The sequence below is a fragment of the Rhyacophila brunnea genome, unplaced genomic scaffold (assembly GCF_057557595.1).
Source record: "Rhyacophila brunnea isolate RB1 unplaced genomic scaffold, BYU_Rbru_1.0 scaffold_9, whole genome shotgun sequence".
NCBI lineage: Eukaryota > Metazoa > Arthropoda > Insecta > Trichoptera > Rhyacophilidae > Rhyacophila > Rhyacophila brunnea.
The window spans coordinates 16,187,621-16,208,877 of NW_028233361.1; the positions used below are offsets into that span (position 1 = coordinate 16,187,621).

A 21,257-nucleotide genomic window follows, 5' to 3' on the forward strand; every position below is an offset into this window, starting at 1 on the left:
AACTATTATAATATTCTGACATCTACTTGCCTATTGTAGATTATTGTGCGTAAGCTGTGTAGGTAATAATCTAAAGAATCGTAGAATTAACATTGAAATGACAACGGCCTAATGTTACCTCATTTTACGGTAATTCGATTGTGACTTTTCATATTCCATTTTTAAAATAATGTTTTTCTTTAGTTTTGGGGATAAGTTTTTGTCATTATAATCATTTTTTACAAAACATACGTCGATTTATTTACAAAATAAAATGTAATTATTCTAATCGTAATTTAAATAATACAGTTTTTTAGACTGACAACAGCAGCGTTGTCATTAAACTTGAAACTTCACTTTTCCTTCTTCTTATCAATCTCACATATTTGAGGTTAACTTCACAGCGTAATCTAAAAAGTTAAAAGTTATAAATCGCACATCACAATCCAATACTTAATTATATTTGTTGTATGGTAAGCTATAATTTAACACACATAGTAGTATTAGAATATGTTATCAAGCAGTTACTTGGTCATTTACGCTACGCAATGTGGTTTATTATTCAATTTACCAAACTAGTAAGTTGTATGAATGAACTCCGTCGTAATATTACTATGTATTCACAAACATGTATTTTTGTGTATTGCTCTAATTTCATCTTCTCGCCCATTTTCTATAATAGTATATTATAAATTCAGTACATACACACCGCTAGGTATTATTTTAATATACGTACCTATCAACGATTAGGCAGAGAGTTACATTATAGCATACCTAGGTACCTAGTAAAGTGATAAATTTATGCTGCCCTTAGATTATTTTCATAGTTAATTACTCAATTATATAGTTTATAACATGTTACTGAGAAGTGTTTTATGCATCTGATGTTTCTGTTCTTATTTTCAGCCCATTTTGTATGTCTAATAAAACTTCAATACCATGAGTAAAGATCATAAAAATCTTTCATCGAAGCAACTCTTACGCTTTGAAAATAAAAAGAAGAAAATGGCTGCTTTGATAAAAATTGCTAAGCTGAACGATGCCGACACGCAAGCTCATTCTAAAACTACTGTAAATGACTCGAGTGGTCCTACGAGAAAGAAACAAAAGAAAAATTCAACAGTTGAAGATACTTCAGCAGGTATTTAAGCCACATAATTATTTTAAATAAGGGGGCAATCTACATAATATGACGTCACACGATTTTGGCTATTTTTCACCCCCCCCCCCCCTCCATCATCACATAACCTTTTACCTCCCCCTGTATTTTATGTCACATTTTTGACAATGTTAAACAAAAATTTTTTTTTAAAGTTTTTATCCTTACATCTAAAATTTTTTGTTTACTTTGTGACGTCACATTTTCTGTAACCCCTTTCATCACAAATCATCATATTATATCAGACACCCCCCCTAGAGCGTGATGTCATATGTGGATGGCCCCTTACACATTAAGTATACCAGTTTTTTTATGAGATGACTGACTTTAAAACTTCAGCTCTTTTTCTTGTATGAATTCTTTCATCGAAACATTAAAAAAGCAGGGAGAAATGGGTTGCCTTCTTGGTGAGGCTGTAACAAGGTTCACTGTAGTCAGGCCGTGGCATATAACTTTGAATTTTGATAGTAAAGCTAGTTATTGCTCATACTTTGAATGGGCTGTGGAGACTGTTTGTAGAAAATTGCCATCATTTAGTTGTCAACAGGAATGAGCAGATGTTAAAAAAACTGACATAATTTAGACGGAGCTATTGACTAAATTCATTCCGCATTGCAGATTCATTTGTAGCATGTTTGCACCATTGTGATTCTTAGATTTAATTACCATAGCTGGACTGGGATACAAAAACGTTTGGAATTAGTGTTGGACGCGTAAAACAAGTTTATTATACTTCGAACCTTTTTAAGTTTAAATAATCACTCTTTTAATATCAGTAAAAATTTGAAAATCCTGCATTTGAATGAGAAATCTATAAAATTGGATAAACAGGAAATCCTAGAAATTAATAGGTATAAATTTTTGCCCAATTCTAATTTGTTAATTGATCAATTATATTTTGTGTCTTCTCCATTATTATACCCTATTTAATATTTGGGATTGTTATAACATAACTTTATATATTGTACATTATTTATTATTTTAATTTTTATTTAATTTTGACTCATATTTTGGTTGTATTTGTTTTTTATTCGATCTCACTTCAATTGATAATATTGTTTTATTTTATTTTTTATAAAAAAATTTATTGTAAATTTTGACTAATCATAATTATTTGTTGATATTAATGTTATTGTAAGTGTAGATTGTTTCATATTTTGTGGCTTGTTAATATTTTAAATAATTTGTTTAATGCCCCTGACGTAGTATGAAATATTAATGTCCAACCTCATTAGTTTTAAATTAGTCTGTTATTGGGAAGGTATTATTGGACGGATAATTATTATGTACCTATTGTTATATTATTTCTATCGCTTTGAATTTTGTTTGATAAATATTGTTTTAAAAAAATGTATTCAGTTGAAAATGTCCCACTGAGGCAGACGAAACCGGTCCTAATATATTAATTAAAGTGGAATAAGTACTATAAAAAAATTGCGTTTTATTAAATAAAAACAACATACTTTGAACCATCATTATTTAGATAGAAGGTCTAGCATTTTTTCATCTCAAAAAGTTTCTTTTCTTTCCTCATCTGGAATATTTTTGTTGACAAGAGTTGCCAACACTGGTGAGGGCATCTAAATATTTTCCGCGGGTTTCGTTCTCGATCCCTGATTTAGATTATCCCAAAAAATTCTAAATAACAAAATGGACAAATGTTGCTACATATTGCGTATCCTGCCTATCGTGCCTAGCAGAGTGGGGGATGATTCAGTGTCAGATAAATAAACCATACCTTTTAATGTTTTAACATTCTTTTAATGATTTAAATTACTAATTTGTCGATTTCTTTGTTAGGTGGTGATCAAAATTCATCCGCTAATATAACCAATGGAAGCCAATCATCTACACCAATTGAATCGAATGATGCTTATGAAGACCTCAAGGCTGAAGTTAATGAAATTAAATTGCGAAGAAAATCAAATCCACAGTTCAGATTGAAAGTACCGGGAACTCAAGCGTCATTATCAACCCACGTCGACGATAGGATACCTATTCTACTCACTGATATCCAACATTTACTATTGTATTCAATACTCACCGATCAGTCACCATATTTACCGTCGAGATGGTGTCTCATCGAAAAACCGAGCCGCTTGTGTCACACAGTCGTTCTAGTTATCGACGGTCTTTCATTATATCACTATGTCACGCACGAGTCTCTCTTGTCCAACAGTACAAACCACTTTCAAAGCCAATTGGAAGTAGTAACGCCTTCATTGTACGGCGGGTCTATTGTTGACGAACTGGCCGTCGTACCGTTAACGGATATTGAAAAAGATTCATTGGTAAAGCAATTCGGCAGTATGGATTCCGCCATGGAATCGAGGAAAGATCTAATGGTCATGATGAAAGCTGTTTTTCCAGTCGTCGAAGGAATGAGACCGAAGTCGGTCACCGATGAAAAATTACAGGATAAATTTTCACGCACACAATTAATGCTTTCTGCTTGGCAGTTGGTCGAAGAAAGTTATCCGCTACCTCTAAAAGGAAAACTTAAGAGTAGTTACTGTAGATATGTCATGACTAAAGACGTGTACGAACCGGTCACCGCAATGTCGCCCATGTTCGGTTTGGATTGTGAAATGTGTCGCACGTGTACCGGGTCAGAATTGACGAGAGTTTCAGTGGTAAATGAAAAAGGCCTAGTAATTTATGAAAAGCTAGTTCAACCGTACAATAAAATTCTAGATTACGTCACTATCTACTCTGGTATTACCCCCGAAATGTTATCCAATGTTACGACAAGGGTCGAAGACGTGCAAAGAGATTTAAGAGAGCTCCTGCCTGCGGATGCCATTTTAGTCGGGCAATCCTTGAATTGTGATCTTCATGCTCTTAAAATGATGCACCCTTATATCATTGACACGAGTGTAATATTCAACATGACCGGACAAAGAATGCGAAAATCCAAATTAAAATTTCTCGCTAAAGAGTTTTTAAAAACGGACATCCAAGACAAAGACGTTGGCCATTGTTCAGTTGAAGATTCACTTGCATCTTTAAAATTAGTACAGTTGAAGTTGGAAAATAGTATTAATTTTGGTGATGCGGTAATGAAAGGAAGGGTGAAATCTAATGAGACTTATAGTCATTTAAAAAGTACTAATTCAGAGTACACAACTAATATATTCAATCAAGTGGCTCAGCAAAAGAAGTCTTCAGTTATTATCGGATGCGAATCAACGACAGCGAATTATTCCAACTATCACAAAAAACTAAACAAGGAGAGGCATGATGGTACGTTGGTAAAGAAGAAATCTATGAAATTGATAACGTGCGATAGGAATTCCAGTGTTGTGGAAAATGTTTGTAACGTAGTTTCAGATCACAATTTAACCATAGCCCACTTGGGTATCGATGAGGAAAGCGTGCAACCTAAAGTGTTTGTGACCATTGCGAAGTGGATAGATGACGTATGGTCTCACTTGCCTACGAAGACTTTGATGGCTGTCATATTTTCCGGAGACAAAAATTGTAACGGAGTGTCTTTGATTGATATTAAAAAATAACATTTTCTGTAAAATAGATCAGGTATATAATTAAATTTCTAAACGCTGCGGAAATCGGAGAAGATGAAATAAATATGGCATGTTAACACGTGCGGATGAATGTTTTGTTTTGTTTTGTTTGAATTTTTCCTTATTATGGTAATTTATTTGTAGTATCTGAATACCTATTCTGATCAATATACACCTGTACCTACTTGAATGATGTTTTCCATCTGCGGTGGAATACCATAGACATCTGTTTCAAAACAATTTAATGTCATGGATTGTGAACAGTTTTTATACAATCTTAAGTTGTTCATATATGTATGCCATGGTGAGAGCCTGATGCGGGCCCCTAGAACAGTATCTTTGGCGGGCCCCCTTGGTATCGCTAATGTTAAAAGCAATGTGACACTACAGTAGCGTTTTCCAAAATTTGTGTTCGAAGTAAAATTAAATTATTTTTAGCGATTTTTCTACTTTTGAATACATCCATTTGAATTATTGAGTTGTCGAGTATTGACATACAATCAATGACATTAATATGGGCGAAGCATCGGGAAAAAAAAATGACACTCACTTTTTTGTCGGGTCTGCCGAATGACATAATCTGTTCTAACGCCATTACGATAAAGGTGATATTGCTATAAATTCCCGATGCTTTTTGTCGGGTCTGCCGAATGGTTTGGTTCGAACGGGTTCGCTCGAATGAACATTGACAGTAGAAACACTGTTCTAACGCCATTACAATAAAGGTGATATTGTTGTAAATTCCCAATGCGTGATATCCCTGAATGGAAATTGCGTGACGTTTACCTATACGTTCGGCGCAGCGTTGAGCATTTTGCGCAACTCAAACGTATAAATGTATAACCAAAAAAAGACATTGTCTACGAACATTTTCACACACGGTTGTACGTTTGAGTTGCGCCGAACGCTGGCACTGAGGATGTACACTAAGGGCGGACGTGCTCAGCGTGGGTCAAAATGAAGCTTTTATTCTATTTTCAAAGCATGATCCTGGACATTCCATAAACGTTGTATTTAATCTATTTGTATAATTTTGAAGCCTTATTATCCTTTATATTTATTTTAAACATTTGATGACTGCATAAAGTATTTTTATTACATAAAATAGTATTCTTTTAAACCTCTCGCTCTTAATGTTTTAAAATATAGTCATATTTCAGTACATAAATGTGCAGTGGTGTTAAGATTTTTTACATTTATTAATTTTTAAATACATTCATAAAACCATCAGTATAATTTATGTCGACATTATTATAGTGAACTATTTACGATAAAAAATTATATTGAAAATCTCTGTGATCCCAAATTTGACAAGAATTAGGCATTTTATTATTCAAAAAATGGGCAAGATTAACACATTTGAAGATAATTCTAAAGATACTAATTATAAGATATGTCTTTGACCATTCAAGTGTGATAAACATCCTACGAATAATGATTGCTTTATAATAATTATTGACCTAAGAATAAGGTAGTGTTTTTTTGAAATACGCCATTTCTTTTGGCATTCCCCAGTGGTTAAGCTACAACATACGGCCGTAGCCATACATTGACAAACTAAAACTGAAGTAGGGAGTAAGAACATGTTAACGCGCGTGTTTGAACATGTACCTAACCGAAAAAAAATCTTTTTTAAAACGGTTTAATTAGAAAAGCATACTTGCGTAAATTCAGCTGATACAGGTTCATGTCCCGTTGGTGTCGTATTGTTTTCTACTAAATGATTTTTTCTAGTGTGTATATGCATGAGATGTTTTCAAATTACATAATATATGTGTTCAATATATAGAATGTTACATTCTCAAATCTTGTGTCTTATTCGTTGAATACAAGAAATAGTTTTTATATTTTTTGTAGCCAATTATCTTGTAAATCATAAAATAAGATAATTCCATTGATGAGGCTGCTTCATAACCCACCATGCCGATGATCACAATTTGCAATGATCTGTCAAAGCATTAATGGTTTACTTTCTCTACAGGATTTTTTTAGTTACAGAATGACTGCTTGAAGACCTCTGTATGGGAATTTCTATAAATCTTGTTTGAAAAATTGGTTAGTCCACATCTATTTATTATACAGTGAAATCTTTCTTGAGTATTTCCTTGTTCATTGATTTCTTTTGTGGTTTTTTCCACTTTAAAACTACTTCAAACTGATCGTGTGTACCAAAAATAAGAGGCAATTGAGCATTACGATAAAAGGAACTATTGGAGTACGTCATCTATTAATGTTTTCTTCTTATCTTTTTCATTTTTATCTTCTCTTTTCTGAGGATGGCCTTGAGGTATGATTGTTAATTCACATCATGGAAACAGGCAAAGTGAGAGAAGATTAATCGATAATGATAATTAGGCATCATACGTCCCGGTTTGACCGGGATTGTCCCAGTTTCACACATTGGTCCCGGCCGGTTTGGCATTTTGTTCCGGTTGTTCCGCGTATGAATGATTGTCAACAATAAATTGTCATGATTGACCGTAGTAGCATATTATATGTGATGAGACGGTGGGTAAGGGTGTGAAAAAGTTCATTCCAGCAAGAAGTACCTACGACTGGTACAATAAATAATTTAAATTTCTGCTGCAGCAGACCTTCTGCATTCTTCTTTTGTACATAGTATGTACTTTTAACAGTAAAACAATTTTTGGTGGTTAAATTGTTTTCTTTGCCTGTTCCCGTTCTTGTCCCGGTTTAGAGTTTCGTAATAATTATGGTAGGTAGGTAGCCTAATAGTAATCCATGCGTAAACTTTTATTTTATAAATGTTAGGAGCTTTCTTACTCTATAATGTATGTTTATGTCAATGTGTCAAGGAGCTGCAGATTACTTAGTTACCTATTATATACAATAGGGGGTCGCGACACGACAAAGGTTGAGAGCCAGTGTAGTGTAGTAACTACACCAGCATAGATAAAGATGGCAACACTGGCATTGTTCGCTTATTCCTGTCGTTCCCGACTTTTGTGTCTATGGTTCAATCATGTCAAATTCAAAAACCTTCAAAACTAGTAAAGTGATAGTAGATGCACATTATTTATCGTATTTTATCTAATAAAGCAGGTCCCGATAATGCATACTGACCGGTGTTTTTTTATTATTTTTTTTGCTGTCGAACAGCGTCATGAAATTATGACAATCGAAATCGATTAAAAGTGTGACGTCTTCCGCAAAAATGGTTAGCGCGCGAAACAAATCTCCCAATCCATGCATATTGCTTTCGACCGCGGCGGAAGATTGTCTGTGTATTGGCGGTCAAATTCAAAATGTTGTCCTGGCTGAAAGTGTCCCTGCTACTGTGTACGTTCGGTTTTCTTCGAGAATTACGGCCGTCAGAGCCCTATGTGTCTGAATTCATTTTGGGAGAATGGAGAAATATCACAGAAGAAGCTTTGAACAAGGACGTTTATCCTGTTGGAACATACTCCTACCTTGCGCTACTGGTGATCGTATTTCTGATTACCGATTACCTCAAGTATAAACCGCTTGTTATCGTCTGTGGTGAGTTATTTCATGTATTAAATTAAACTAAGCTTGTTAGAACAATACTCTCCATCTAGAGGCACCATCTCTACCTTGTTTACATTTTGTGTTTTTTTGTCTTATCTTGGAACCTGTATTTCATTCAAGTCATCAAACACCGAAATAAGTACAGTGGTTTTCCCGTAATTTCAAGTATGTAGATAAGTGTGGAATTATATAAATAATCATATTATAAATAAGTTCACACTACTGCAGAATATCATACTGCCCTTAACCTTAGCGATCGGTGGGGGGGGGGGGGGGTACTAAGTATTCTGGCCTGGGGGCCATGGCCACGCCACACAGTGACTTTGATAAGATTAATACTGTAATAGTAACTGTGTCTCATGAATTTTTCTTCGATTTTCAGTCCTGTGTGTGTGTGTTCATTACCACTGTCCACACAATAATTACAATTTCTTTTAAAAAGGTGATGATTCTACATTGCATCAATAGTGATACTTGCTGGATTTTTTTTTTTTAAATATTCTTATCAATTACTATATAATAGTTACATGCTATCCGGATTTCATATTTTACAACGTTTTTCTTAGCTCGTATTCATATTTGTCCGGTTAAAATCTTGCAATCGATGTTTAACTAACTTCCCGACTAGCTAGACATTTGAAACTTTTAGAATATATTATCAGAACACGATACCAATGCATTTGCAATATTTTCCGAGAAAAAGTAAGGATGATTTCTGGGTTCGGAATCCATTGCGCAAATGACTATGAAAATCTAATTGATTTAATTAGTGACTCTGATTTGAAACAAAAATACACAGATCAGCCTTTAAATGTTTTCTGGGCGAGTCTGTCAGAAGAGTACCCAATTTTTTTCAAAACAAGCTATGATCGTTTTACTTCCGTTTTCTACAACCTATTTATTAGAAGCGGGATTTTCTTTTTATGCTGCAACGAAGTCAAAGTACAGGAACAGGTTCGACGCCACACCAGATATTAGAATGCAACTTGTAACCAATATTGTGCCTGATATCAAGAAGATATCAGGCACCAAAGCCATTAAGCGATTTATTTATTCATATTTTTTTATGTTTATATTATGTATAGTTTTATATTTATAAATAATTACTAAATAAATAATGTGTACTTATAAATTTTTTTTTAAATTTTTACTAGTAGGAATTGCCCAACCTAAAAAAATAAGCAAAGTGTTCCGTTAAAATTTCTGGGTTTGCGAAGTGTTCCATTGTAGAAACAGTTTGGGAAACCCTGCCTTAGAGCATATTATGGACACCACACGGCACCCGGTCGCTTGCTTAATAACTTCAAACTTATTACAGCTACAGCCTACAAAAATAATTTAATAAGAGGGGTGTGATTGCATATTTTTATATAATAAATCAATATCCGGTACAATGTTTGAAATGTTAATTCGCATGGTTTGCCCCAGTCTCCATTTAAAGACACGACCTATGTTTATTTTTTTATTACCGGTAATAATAAAAATGCTATTTCGTATAGGTATATTGTCTCTAAAGGAATTATGATTAAAAATGCTGCTTTTGCGATTGACGGATATTCTTGCTGTCGCCTTATCCAAAATTCTGCAACACTTCTTTCATTAAATTCGAGTTCAAGGGAATTATCTGATCTAATAATATCAATCAATTCTTCTTGAGCCGTCCACGCAATATGATCATATTTTAAGGATTTAGCAATTAATAATGGTGTTCTTATCCAATAAAATTGTAAGTACCTACTTTTAGTCTTCATTTAAGTTTGGGAGATATTTGTTGAAATACTGAAATATTTCGATGCTGCCTGGCAAGAGCTCTACGGCCTCCTAAGGGGCCGCGCCCCCCAATTTGAGTACTGGTATACACTATCTGGATGGTTTTGGAGGATGGAGGACGCCGGAATTCGGCTGTCTCTTGAAGCATACGCAGCACGTGTCAGAGTCAGGTTCAACGTCGCCTCTTCACTTTCTTGGTTCGCTCTATTATCCCCTCATCACTCCTGAAGGTATATCACCGCACACCCAGTATTCGCCTGCGACATCTATTCTTAAAGCTACCTAATTAGGTAATGTAGGTAATTACCTACAGTTAAGATTTCGTATAGATAGGTACCAAAAAATGGTTATTTGAATCATCATAACGATCGGTGGGGCAATAAGTCACATGAAGCCCGACGCAGTGGCCGATTAGATTTAAGATTTTGGTATATTTTGATAATTGTTTTGACCTATTTCGAGACCCCCTTTTAAATCATCTGAAGAATCGATTGCGCCACTGCGTCAAAAAAATTGGTTGTTTACATATTTATATTCGTGCATTTGAATTGACGGCAGACTATGGATCATTCATTAGATTTTTAGATATTATTGTTTATTTTTGGTGACCATGCTATTTAAAGGTGAATACAATTTTATTAGATATAATTATGTAGACCACTCATGTACACATTAGGTAATTAATTTTAAATCAAGGTTGCACATAATATAGAACGAATTAGTTTCATGGTCAAAGTAAAGAGTTTATAATATTACTTATCTTATTAGCTCTAAAATACGGTGTGGATCTTTAAGGCCGGCCACACGCTCATGCTTCACTACGGTGTTGCCTGCGCAAACCCGTGCGTGTGGACGGCAAAACTGTATACCGCGCAAACCGAAAAGTGCGGCCAGCGGAAAATTCAACTTGCTTGAAATTTTAGCTGCGCAAACCGAGTTTTACAAGCCGCGCTAAGTTCGTCGAAGGTTACGGTCTTTTTTCATTCATACTTATTTGTTTTCGTTGGATTAAGAATACATAATATTATTACACATATTTATTGTTGGTACGTTTTTTTAGATTCATTAAGCTCTGCCTAAACAAAATCACAATAGATAAAAAAATAGTATATCTATAAAATATTCATATTTATGTATGATTTAATTGCATAAATTTAGATATTTTATTGATAGACTAGTATTTTTTTACTATTATCTATGGCTTGGTTTTCGCAGCGTTTAATTGAATTTTAAAACTAACCAACACCATCTGTAAAGTGTAGTCTTTTTCAATGAAAACAAATACGTATGACTGACAAAGTTTAATCTACACCATTTATGGCGGATCTTAACAGCGTACCTCCACCCTTCGCCACTAGTATATATTATATTTAAGCAAAAAATGCTGATTTTGTCACGCACTGATTTTTCCGCCCCTGTGGGGGGCGCTCCCATAGGGAGTAGTGCCTCCCAGCCGCTCGGTCTGACCCTGGTAGTCAATGTGCCACCGGTGGAATGATTACGACCCTCGACAAAGCTGAACAAAAACAGACGATATTTCATATATGTACAAGTCCCGCAGTTTGCTCTGGCAGGTCCCACTACTTCTCAGGGTGAACTGTGGATGAATAATGACACGAACAAAAACGCCGACCTTCAATTAGTGTTTGTGGCAGAGTATGGTTTAACGACATAACTATAAAAATCTAGCCTAATAGTCAATTCTACTTCTCAATAGCCGTGCGACGACCTCACGACAAAGTACAAACAGGATATATAAGTCCCATGGTTCTAAACTATGGAAGGAGCAAGAATGAAATGGTCGAAAAAGACCATGAACAGGTAACCAGTAGCGTAATCGTTTAGTAATAGGAAGTAAAATATATGTTGTTCACCTTTTCTTTTGTAAATGTAATAAAAATTTTACGTAAAAATTTCGCTTCACAAAATCGAGACTGATCGAGTGTAATTGTAACACTGTGATCACAGGCCTCGAAATGTCACGTCATATAATTAGCCGCGATCTATTTTTTAATATAAATTTCTGGGTAATCTCCATTAAACTTAGAAAATAAGTTATGGGAGAGTTTGTTTACGTAAAATTTGACAAGTACATGTTTGAATAATTTTTATATAAGTAATAGAAATGTATGAAAATTGAAAAAGAAAATTTAGATTAAAGATTGCATTTAAATTACTTTGAAAAAGCTACTATGAAAGTTAACTATCAAATGAGGAAGTCTCGGAGGGACACAAACAGTTTTATTGAAACTTAGTAAAATTCTATTGGCCTAAAATGGCCGAGAGTGGTGGAAAGAACCAGGACGTGGGTGTTACCCTTTCGTTCTGACGTTTTAAATTTAAAGACTGCCATTCCCTTATCTATTGCACGAATACCTATTCCGATACCTCATTGGAAAGCTAAAAACTTTCCCCTTCGTTTGAATACGAAAAATTATATAAAATCAACTATTTTGATTGCGTCATCCTAACTGCGCATTTAAGAAACATGTTCTAGAGGGTGTTTAAAACACCCCTATTGAAACCTAATTTTACGAAAATAAAGTAGAGTAAATTCAACCCGACTAAAGTAGAAGATATCTCTATTAGAAAGTTGTCAGGAACGGGAGATATACGTAAATTTATCTCTTGAGAGAAAGGGATATATCTTCTTTCCTTTACGGACTGTTTCCTATTAAACCTCTATCCAGAGGGTATAAAAGGTGGCACCTTTTTCCGTATATTCATTAGTTTCCACACTCTTCACCAGCGATCTCCAGCAAAGCAGCAGTCCTCACTGCAAGCTTGTGAGACATGGTTCTCAGTAACATTCGCGATTTATACGTTAAGTAAGTCCCCTTCGGCGGGCGAAAACGTAGCGCGAATACCACGTATCTGTCGGTAGTGACGTACGCCGCTAAACATAGCGCGAATACCACGTATCAGTCGGTAGTGACGTGTGTCGCGGAGTAATTTTATTTTTCATTACGCATCGTACGAGGTGACGCAATCGGATAAATTACGCGATCGAATTGTTTGATAAGAACAAATTAATAAATTCAGTTTATAATAATAAATTTTACAAATTATTTCGGGATTATAAAATAAATTTTTGAAACTTTATTAAGTAAACAATAATTATAAAATCAAATTTAAGTAAATAAATTTGTCAATATAAATAAACAACTGTGAACAAGTTTGTAAACATAAACAAACCTTTTGTAAACAAGTTTGTAAACAGAAATAAATATTTGTAAACATGCTGTAAACATAAATAAAATTTATAAACAACTATAAAATAAACTCCATTCTTTTATAAACCCAATACCATGTGTTTAAAGAATAAATTATAATTTCTTTTACGAGAAAATATTTCGTGAAATAAAAATATTCAAAGAATATCTGCGTATACATTCCCCGAGTTAGGTGTGACTTTTTGGAAACTTGTGAAAGATTTCACAGAGATCCTATAGCGAACAAATAAATAGTTTACTGACACTTTAATGGGATTTAATTGCGAGAACAATGACAGATAACTTTATTGTGAAGCAGTGAACTAGAACCTGAATAAATTCGGTACCACACCAACTCAGAGTTTTATTTGGGAATCAAAAGTTGTATTACTACAAGGGAGAATCACACCTCCCCAGTTCATCCTCTGCATCCTTAGTGACAGCCCGGCCACATTTAAGAGCTAGCCGCGAGCCGGGTCATGTCAATAAGTCGGTCACAGACCATGTATACATAAGGTGAAAGGTCATAGGATTAAATTTGGATTAAATATATATTTGGATAAAGGGGTTAATTAAGTTAGATTAGATGTAATATAATATTTGATTTGTAATTGTAATATGTATTGTAAATTGTAAATTAATGTAAACATGCAAGGGTTAACGAGATAATAAAGGGGGACATATGGATGGGCGATAGTGGTATATAGTAGTTAAGGTAATTAAGGTATATGTAATATTAATGGTATGTAAATCGATGTCGCTACATATCGCACATACACGGCACGGTAATTGCTAACATATGCTCATAGGCCTGTTGCGAAAGCTTCCGTTCGTACATTCGTGCGATCACAAAGTATAGCAACACATAGGGCAATCATCGAACCGATTTTAATCGCGATCCCGCGGAATTAATTTCATACGAATTCGATTTTAAATAGCCGCGGCTGTTCCGCGCGCGGCGTTTCCAAATCGGTATTCCGGCAGCTTTCCTGCTCTGACGTACGACGGCGTCTCTGTCGTATGTGTTGAAACCGATTTTATTTCGCGATCCAAATTTACCCCCTCTGCAGAGACAGAGCCCCTCTCGCTCGCGTGTATGACAGCGTCACGCTCACGCACGACGGGGGAATCGGATCGATGATTTTGGTCGATCAAGGAGACCACGTACCAGAATAAAGTGCGGGAAATCTTTGATCGGCGGAGTATGAGTATGTACTAAGCAATTAATAATGCCTATATGTTTGGTTGACGGAATAACATCCGTCAACTAGACGTAAGTATGTGCCTGTGGCGACACCGAGCTGTATTAGTTGGTAAAGTAGGAAAGATTGCGCGACAGGCACAAATACATATTCATTTATAGTAACGTTCCCGCTTAATAATATTAAATATTAAGCTATCATTTTATAAGTAAATTCATGACCTACCGATTTCATATTCTGAGACCAACGTCAAGAAGGTATTCAGGCCGTTGGAGGGCCTCAAAGATTGGCCCTCCAACGGTAGTTGGCCGAAGGGTTGGTATGCGCTATCGTAGGCCTGGTGCCACAAATATGCCAATTTGACTACTGGGATATGACGCCTTACTACCTAGGCTAACTCTGGAGTACTCTTGTTTTTGGGTGAGAGGTACCCTCACGCCGCTAGAGTCTATAGAGCCGGCCGCCTCTGAAACGCCCCTCCCTCAGCCATGGGGAACGCCATCACGCGGGGGGTATGCTGTATCTAGATAGGTAATTTAATGACAAAGCCATTGATACCAAGTACTCTTTCGTACGTGCATTTTTCGCGTGGCTGGGCCAGAAACAAAGTGCTACTGCTACAGTAATTACGTATACTCAGTACGAACAAGTACTCAAAATACGTAAGTGACGCGAAGGCGGCGCCGCCCATTTGGAAGCGTCGCCTAGCGCCTATAATTTGACATAACCGGTACTTATGTGGATGTTGCGGGTAATTAGTCACTGTACGATTTCCGCCAATCTTCATAATGAAACCGTTACTAGATTTTTGCACCCTCTAAACGTTGGACGAAGGGATGAAATCGGCCAGATTTGCATATAAACCCCTGATTTTTAGATTCATTAATAGTCTTCTTCTGCCCTTACGACCCCGAACCTGCGACGGTCGGTGGCGTATTTTTATTCGCACTTCTCCATACAAGTCGTCAGAGACTTGAGAGGAGGTACTCACCGAGGTTCATAATACCTACTGGTCGATACCTACCGATCTATACCTACTGTCAAATCTGACAGCTCAGGTCGAAGTGTCAGACAGCGACTTAGTCGTTTTTCTCGTGTTTTAATTTTTTTTTATTATTGGACCCGGTCCCCAACCTTTCTTCGTAGTGTCCCGCGCTCGAGCAATCTCGCTTACGATAATATAGAGATAATAATAAATAATTAACTCTTAAGTATAAATAATAAGTGCTTCTATCTTTTGTTATAATTAATTAAATTAAACTTTTATAAAATATTGTGGATTTTTTGTGGTTCCGAATTTTCGTAATTTGACTTTTTATAACTTTTGGTGGATGTGGAATATAATAAATAGACTTTAATATAGTAAACATTAGTTTTAATTAACTATAATACTGTGCCTACCTGTTCTTCCGAAACTGAATGTACCTCCACTCCAGGCCCGAAGCTAGCCAAGGATTCGGAGGCCTACATCGTGGCGCCCAACCGGTGGTGCTGTTCAGGTCGCATGAACCTGACCGGATCCCAGACCCTGAGATCCAGTGCATCATAGAAAAATAACTAAATAGTGAGTACAATTATCGAATAACATTGTTGTAATGCGAGTGTATGTTTCTTCTCAATAGCCATTGCTTGGTCCACTTTGATCTGGAGGATTTATTTCTCTTTTATTAAACCAATAAACAATAGAAAAACGCTTGTGACAAAAACAAATCGTCACTTGACGACATTGCTGCGATTCCGAACAGTGTTTTCACGACGATGACTTCTGTCGTAACGTAATGAGGTTTGCGCAGTTTTACTTATGCCGTGTGGCCATGCGACAGTGTTCCGTATTTTTTGCACAGGCAAAACCGCGCAGGCAAGTCGCTGCTGTGTAGCCGGTGCATTACCCGTCTGACGAAGAGATTTCGTTTACGAGAAATGGGTGCTATCCAATGACATTTATATGGACGAATCATCTGGAAAATAAAATGACACTCACTTTGTGTCGGGTCTGCCAGATGGCGAAATTCATATTTTAATATCGGTATCCTTCGCTCAAATGAACATTCCGCTTGCAAGCGGACACCGCTGGGTCTGCCCATACAAAATATCGAACTAGTTGCCGTTCGCGTCCGTTACATTTCGACACCGCCATTATTATTGTGTTACAAAATGCCAATGTGCCTAGTTAAAAATTGTAAAAAAAATTCTACTAAACACTCCAAGAAAGATGGGATAACTTTTCATGTGTAAGTATTATTTATTATTGATAAAATGCCATTTTTAGATATTGACGAACGTTTATTCAATGACAGAACAATTTGACAGAAATGGCCGAACATTTTTATGCAGGCAGCGATGATTTCTCCGTTCCTATAAGGGCTCAACGCACAAGTGGTGATTTATAAATTTGGTCCGTATTGTAATGACAGTAAGGTATATCTTCGTTCAATTTTTCAAATATGGTAGTACTGTTTGCACCGTACTTCAGCTAATTGATTTGCATGAACGGACTGGTAATATTTTTTTCAATTTATTATATGTAATTAAACATATTTTTTGAAATCGTTTGTTTAATTTAAAATACTTTTTGTCGCGAAATCGATAAATGTATTGGGAAGTATATATTTTTATAATTGAATCGCTACAAATTAAAAAGTGAAATAATGAAGAAGGGAGAATAGTAGTACGAGGGTGGGTCAATAAGTCCTTAGAAAAGCCGACAGGTGGCGCGACTAGTACTGTAAGCGGTATGTTTTCATGCAGCGGCACTACCGATTCAGTATGCTGCGAAGTTTCAATCAGATTGGTCGGGTTGTTGTGTGTTTCTCGTACATTTAAAAAAAAATTTGCTTGTGGAAAATGGAAAAATGGAAAATGGAGAAAATTGAGTTTAGAGCTGTTATTAAACATTTTAATATAAAAGGGTTAACAGCAAAGGAAATAAAAAATGAGTTGGATTTAGTTCACGGCATATCTGCTCCTTCACTTGCAACTATTTATAATTGGTTAAATGAATTTAAACGTGGTCGTACATCAACAAAGGATGAACCACGCTCAGGACGTCCTGTAGAGGTGACTACACCAGAAATGATCAATAAAATCCACGATATGGTGTTAAGTAACCGAAGATTAAAGTTGAGTGAGATAATTGAGGTTACAGGGATCTCAAAAGGTAGCGTCATTTCTATTTTACATGACAAATTGGGCATGAAAAATATTTCTGCAAGATGGGTGCCGCGTTTGCTCACAGTCGACAATAAACGCAATATGGTGGTGGCCTCTAAAGCCCTGTTGTCGCTCATGCAACGCAATCCGGATGAATTTTTTCGTCGCTTTGTGACTGTAGATGAAACATGGATACACCACTATACTCCCGAGACGAAAAAACAGTCAAAGCAGTGGATTGCGAAAGGCAAACCATGTCCAAAGAAGGCGTAAACCGTAAAATCAGCTGGTAAGGTTATGGCTACTGTATTTTGGGATGCACGTGAAATTATTTTCGTTGACTATTTGGAAAAAGGAAAAAAAATAACAGGGGATTATTATGCATCTTTATTGGACCAGCTAAAAAACAAAATTGAAGAAAAACGGCCTCATTTAAACAGGAAAAAAATCCTCTTTCATCAGGACAATGCCCGAGTTCACACATGTTTACGATCAATGGCTAAAATTGAAGAATTTAAGTTCAAATTGGTCGACCACTCACCGTATTCGTCAGATTTAGCCCCCAGTGACTTTTTCCTTTTCCCAAACTTAAAAAAATGGCTAAGTGGACAACGTTTTTTTTCAAATGAAGAAGTCATCGATCGGACAAATGCTTATTTTGAGGACCTTCCGAAAACTTATTTTTCTGACGGTTTAAAAAATATTGAGAAACGTCTAACCAAGTGTATTGAGCTCCAAGGAGATTATGTTGAGAAATAAAAAAAATACAAAAATAAAAACTGTTTTAATGCTTTTTTCTAAGGAATTATTGACCCATCCTCGTATTATGTCAATGGATTTAGCGGTTTTATTGTCATTATTATCTCTCATAAAATTTTAGAGTTCCTCGCGAAGCAGAAAGGCGATTACATTGGACATTATACTTAGAGTATTAAGATGCGATCCATGTTGGACACCATCGGATGAATGTGTAATATGTTCTGAACATTTTGATAGAAAACATTTCATCACGACAAGGAATGGACTTCGTCGATTAACAAAAGATGCGGTGCCTTCTTTAGTGGTGATTATAAGATTGCATACAAATATCCAATTAATATTATAAAGAAATTTATTATATTTAAATGCTATCATAAATTTACATAGTTGTTACAAAATGAATATATATACATAATATTGAAATACATATGAATACATACATACGAATGAATTTTGGCTGGTGATTACGCGAACAATAATTAATTAATATATATATAATATATCCTATGAGGTAACAAAACTGCGTCTGGGCTATTTTCGTTTTTAGACTCTATGAGCGTTTGGGAGACGAGAAAACGTGTTTTTATCTTGAATAAATGGCGTTCAATAAAAATTTAATTGTGTTTGACTATTTTTTTTGTTATATTTATCTACCTCCGTTCTCTTTTCTTTTGTATTCATACTTCGAAACTGTGTTATTAATTGATAAAAGGCATGTATTTATTATACACACAACAAAAAGAATAATAATATAAATAACGAGTTACAAAAATATTTAAAGTTATTAATTAAGGGCAGAATTCCCAGTTTGCGCCGGAATCGTTTCGCTGAATCTCCGGAAGACGTAAGTAACCCGAGAATCTATTTCTAACGCGATGACATTAATACGCCATTACAATAAAGGCTATATTACTCTAAATTCTCGAAGCACGATATCGTATAATGGAAATGCAACGTCATATGATCACGTGACGTCTACCTATACATCTGTGAATAAGTTTCGTGCACTATTGCTCGTGCTCGCCGATATGAAATGAGTTGACAGTTGTCCATTTAATATGTCTTTGGTGCTATCCTATTACAAGGACGCACACTAGTAGCGAAGGGTGGCGGTACCTAGGGGTTTAAGATCCGCCATAAATAGTGCACGTTAAGTATATATGTGTGGCTACATTTCAAAAGCAGCCAAGTCCACCTTTAGGTATTTTTGACTTTTTTGTGAATTGCTGAAGAACTAATGCTTTCTAACATTTCTGTATTATCAAAACCATACAAATCCGCCTGTATAATATGTAAATCGAAGTCAAAGATGAACAGTTTTTTCAGACTCATCCATATCCACTGAAGTAATTATATCACACTCAGCCATGTCCATTCAGGCCAATCACTGAAGGCGATTACAACAACATGGCCGTCAGTTGTTTACGAACCGTTGAGCGAGTGATTGTCAATAGTGTCTTTTTCTACATTTTTTAATAGAAATAATTCCCTATAAGGCGAGAAAACGAATAATTAAAACAGAATCTACAAAACGCGCCAAAGATAAAGAAAATCAGTATGTTTTATTCTGCTTAACCTGCATCCTAAAAAGCATCCGGTGTCAAGCAGGGTCGCATTTGACATTTTAGTCATAGTACTGAGAATATAAATTTGGTTTTACACAATTCTAATTTACGAGACTTGTAGAACCCTTTGCAGTTCTTAAAAAAACACACACCGTTCCTACTCCTTAATTATTAATTTAAAGATTTTAATAATAATTATTCGTACATGCTTTACTGAATGAAATAGATAATATACTTACATCCTATTAAGAATACATTTTATAATTATTTTATGATTGCCAAGCTGTAGGTATCGAATAGAAAAACGTGTACCACTATTTAAAACATTTCAAATTGTGATAGTGACTGACTAAACTGAACAAAATAAAATTGTCAGAATTATTAAATATCCTGAGATATAATTGGCATTTAATTATTATTAAAACCAACGCATTTCCTAGAATTGTATCCAGCTGAGGGCTTCAACCATTTATATTAATTATTATCTATTTGGACCATTTGTAAAATTTAATTTTTAATACAAATCTATAATTATAACAATTCCTGAAGGATTTTTTTAGGTTTTTGTGTTGCCGAGCATGAAGTCACTTTTATATCGATTTTTTATGTTTTAAAATAAGTAACCATATTTTTTCCGTCGTAATCACATTTTCCTAATTGTTTGTCTAAATTAATAATATTATTATATCGAGAAAATTTTTTGAAAATAAATTTATGTTATCATCAACATTTATTTATTATTTCGCCATTTTCCATTTCCTAAGTCCAGCCCAGAAGAATGACACCATTATATCTAATAAAATGGCTGCCACGGAAATATCAAAATAAGTCAAGTCCGCACGGACTTGGTTGATTTTGTGACAAACTAAGCCATGTCCATATAAAAAATCCATTTTTTGAAGAATCTATGAAAATTACACAAAAACTAATAATGTGGAACTTATTAGTTTTAAACATTCTATAATCGCAATAATATAAACTTTCATCTTTATGACCGTTTACACAAGGAAACAAAAAAGCTGTTTTTCTCCTTTTCATCCATTATGGACATGGCTGGTTTTGAAATGTAGCGACACATATGTATTATTTTATTGAATTCGGACTACAATTTGCAGATGGTGTTGGTCAGTTTTTAAAAAAACTACTTATATGACTTTTTTATAAGTAACATATTATTTACTTAAGTACCTTTTAATTTAAAATTAAAGTTTAATCTGGTACCTACATTTAATATTATTTACATCAATATATTCATATTAATTGCTTACTATATAATATTCACTAATTTGGGAGTTGTGGTTGGTTGCTCGTGGTTTTTTTTTTTAAAGAATGACTAAATGTAATATTTAAATTCTGTCAAACAAAATTAGAAGTCACAACAAAGTCATTAAAAGGTTAATTAACTTTAAAATGAACAAAATTGTTTC

The 21,257-nt window shown here is 35.0% G+C and overlaps 2 protein-coding genes across 3 annotated transcripts in view; both read left to right on the forward strand.

Annotated features, from left to right (window-relative positions):
- Positions 1–201: 201 nt before the first annotated feature.
- On the forward strand, positions 202–4,753 carry Rexo5 (RNA exonuclease 5). Of its 2 annotated transcripts, none has more exons than XM_085960096.1 (3): positions 202–255; positions 886–1,120; positions 2,939–4,753. In XM_085960096.1, exons 2-3 carry the CDS (start codon positions 919–921, stop codon positions 4,651–4,653), a joined length of 1,917 nt encoding a protein of 638 aa, XP_085816222.1. In that variant the 5' UTR covers positions 202–255; positions 886–918; the 3' UTR covers positions 4,654–4,753. The 2 variants fall into 2 exon arrangements, with proteins under 2 accessions (XP_085816222.1, XP_085816221.1); XM_085960095.1 differs by lacking the exon at positions 202–255 and adding an exon at positions 308–452.
- A 3,060-nt stretch (positions 4,754–7,813) lies between these two features.
- The window catches only part of LOC147063342 (thiamine transporter 2-like), a 45,056-nt gene continuing 31,612 nt past the window's right edge, over positions 7,814–21,257 (forward strand). The window contains exon 1 of the mRNA XM_085959393.1: positions 7,814–8,163. Coding sequence (XP_085815519.1) covers positions 7,929–8,163 — 235 coding nt within the window. The 5' untranslated portion in view covers positions 7,814–7,928. The remainder of the gene's footprint in view (positions 8,164–21,257) is intronic.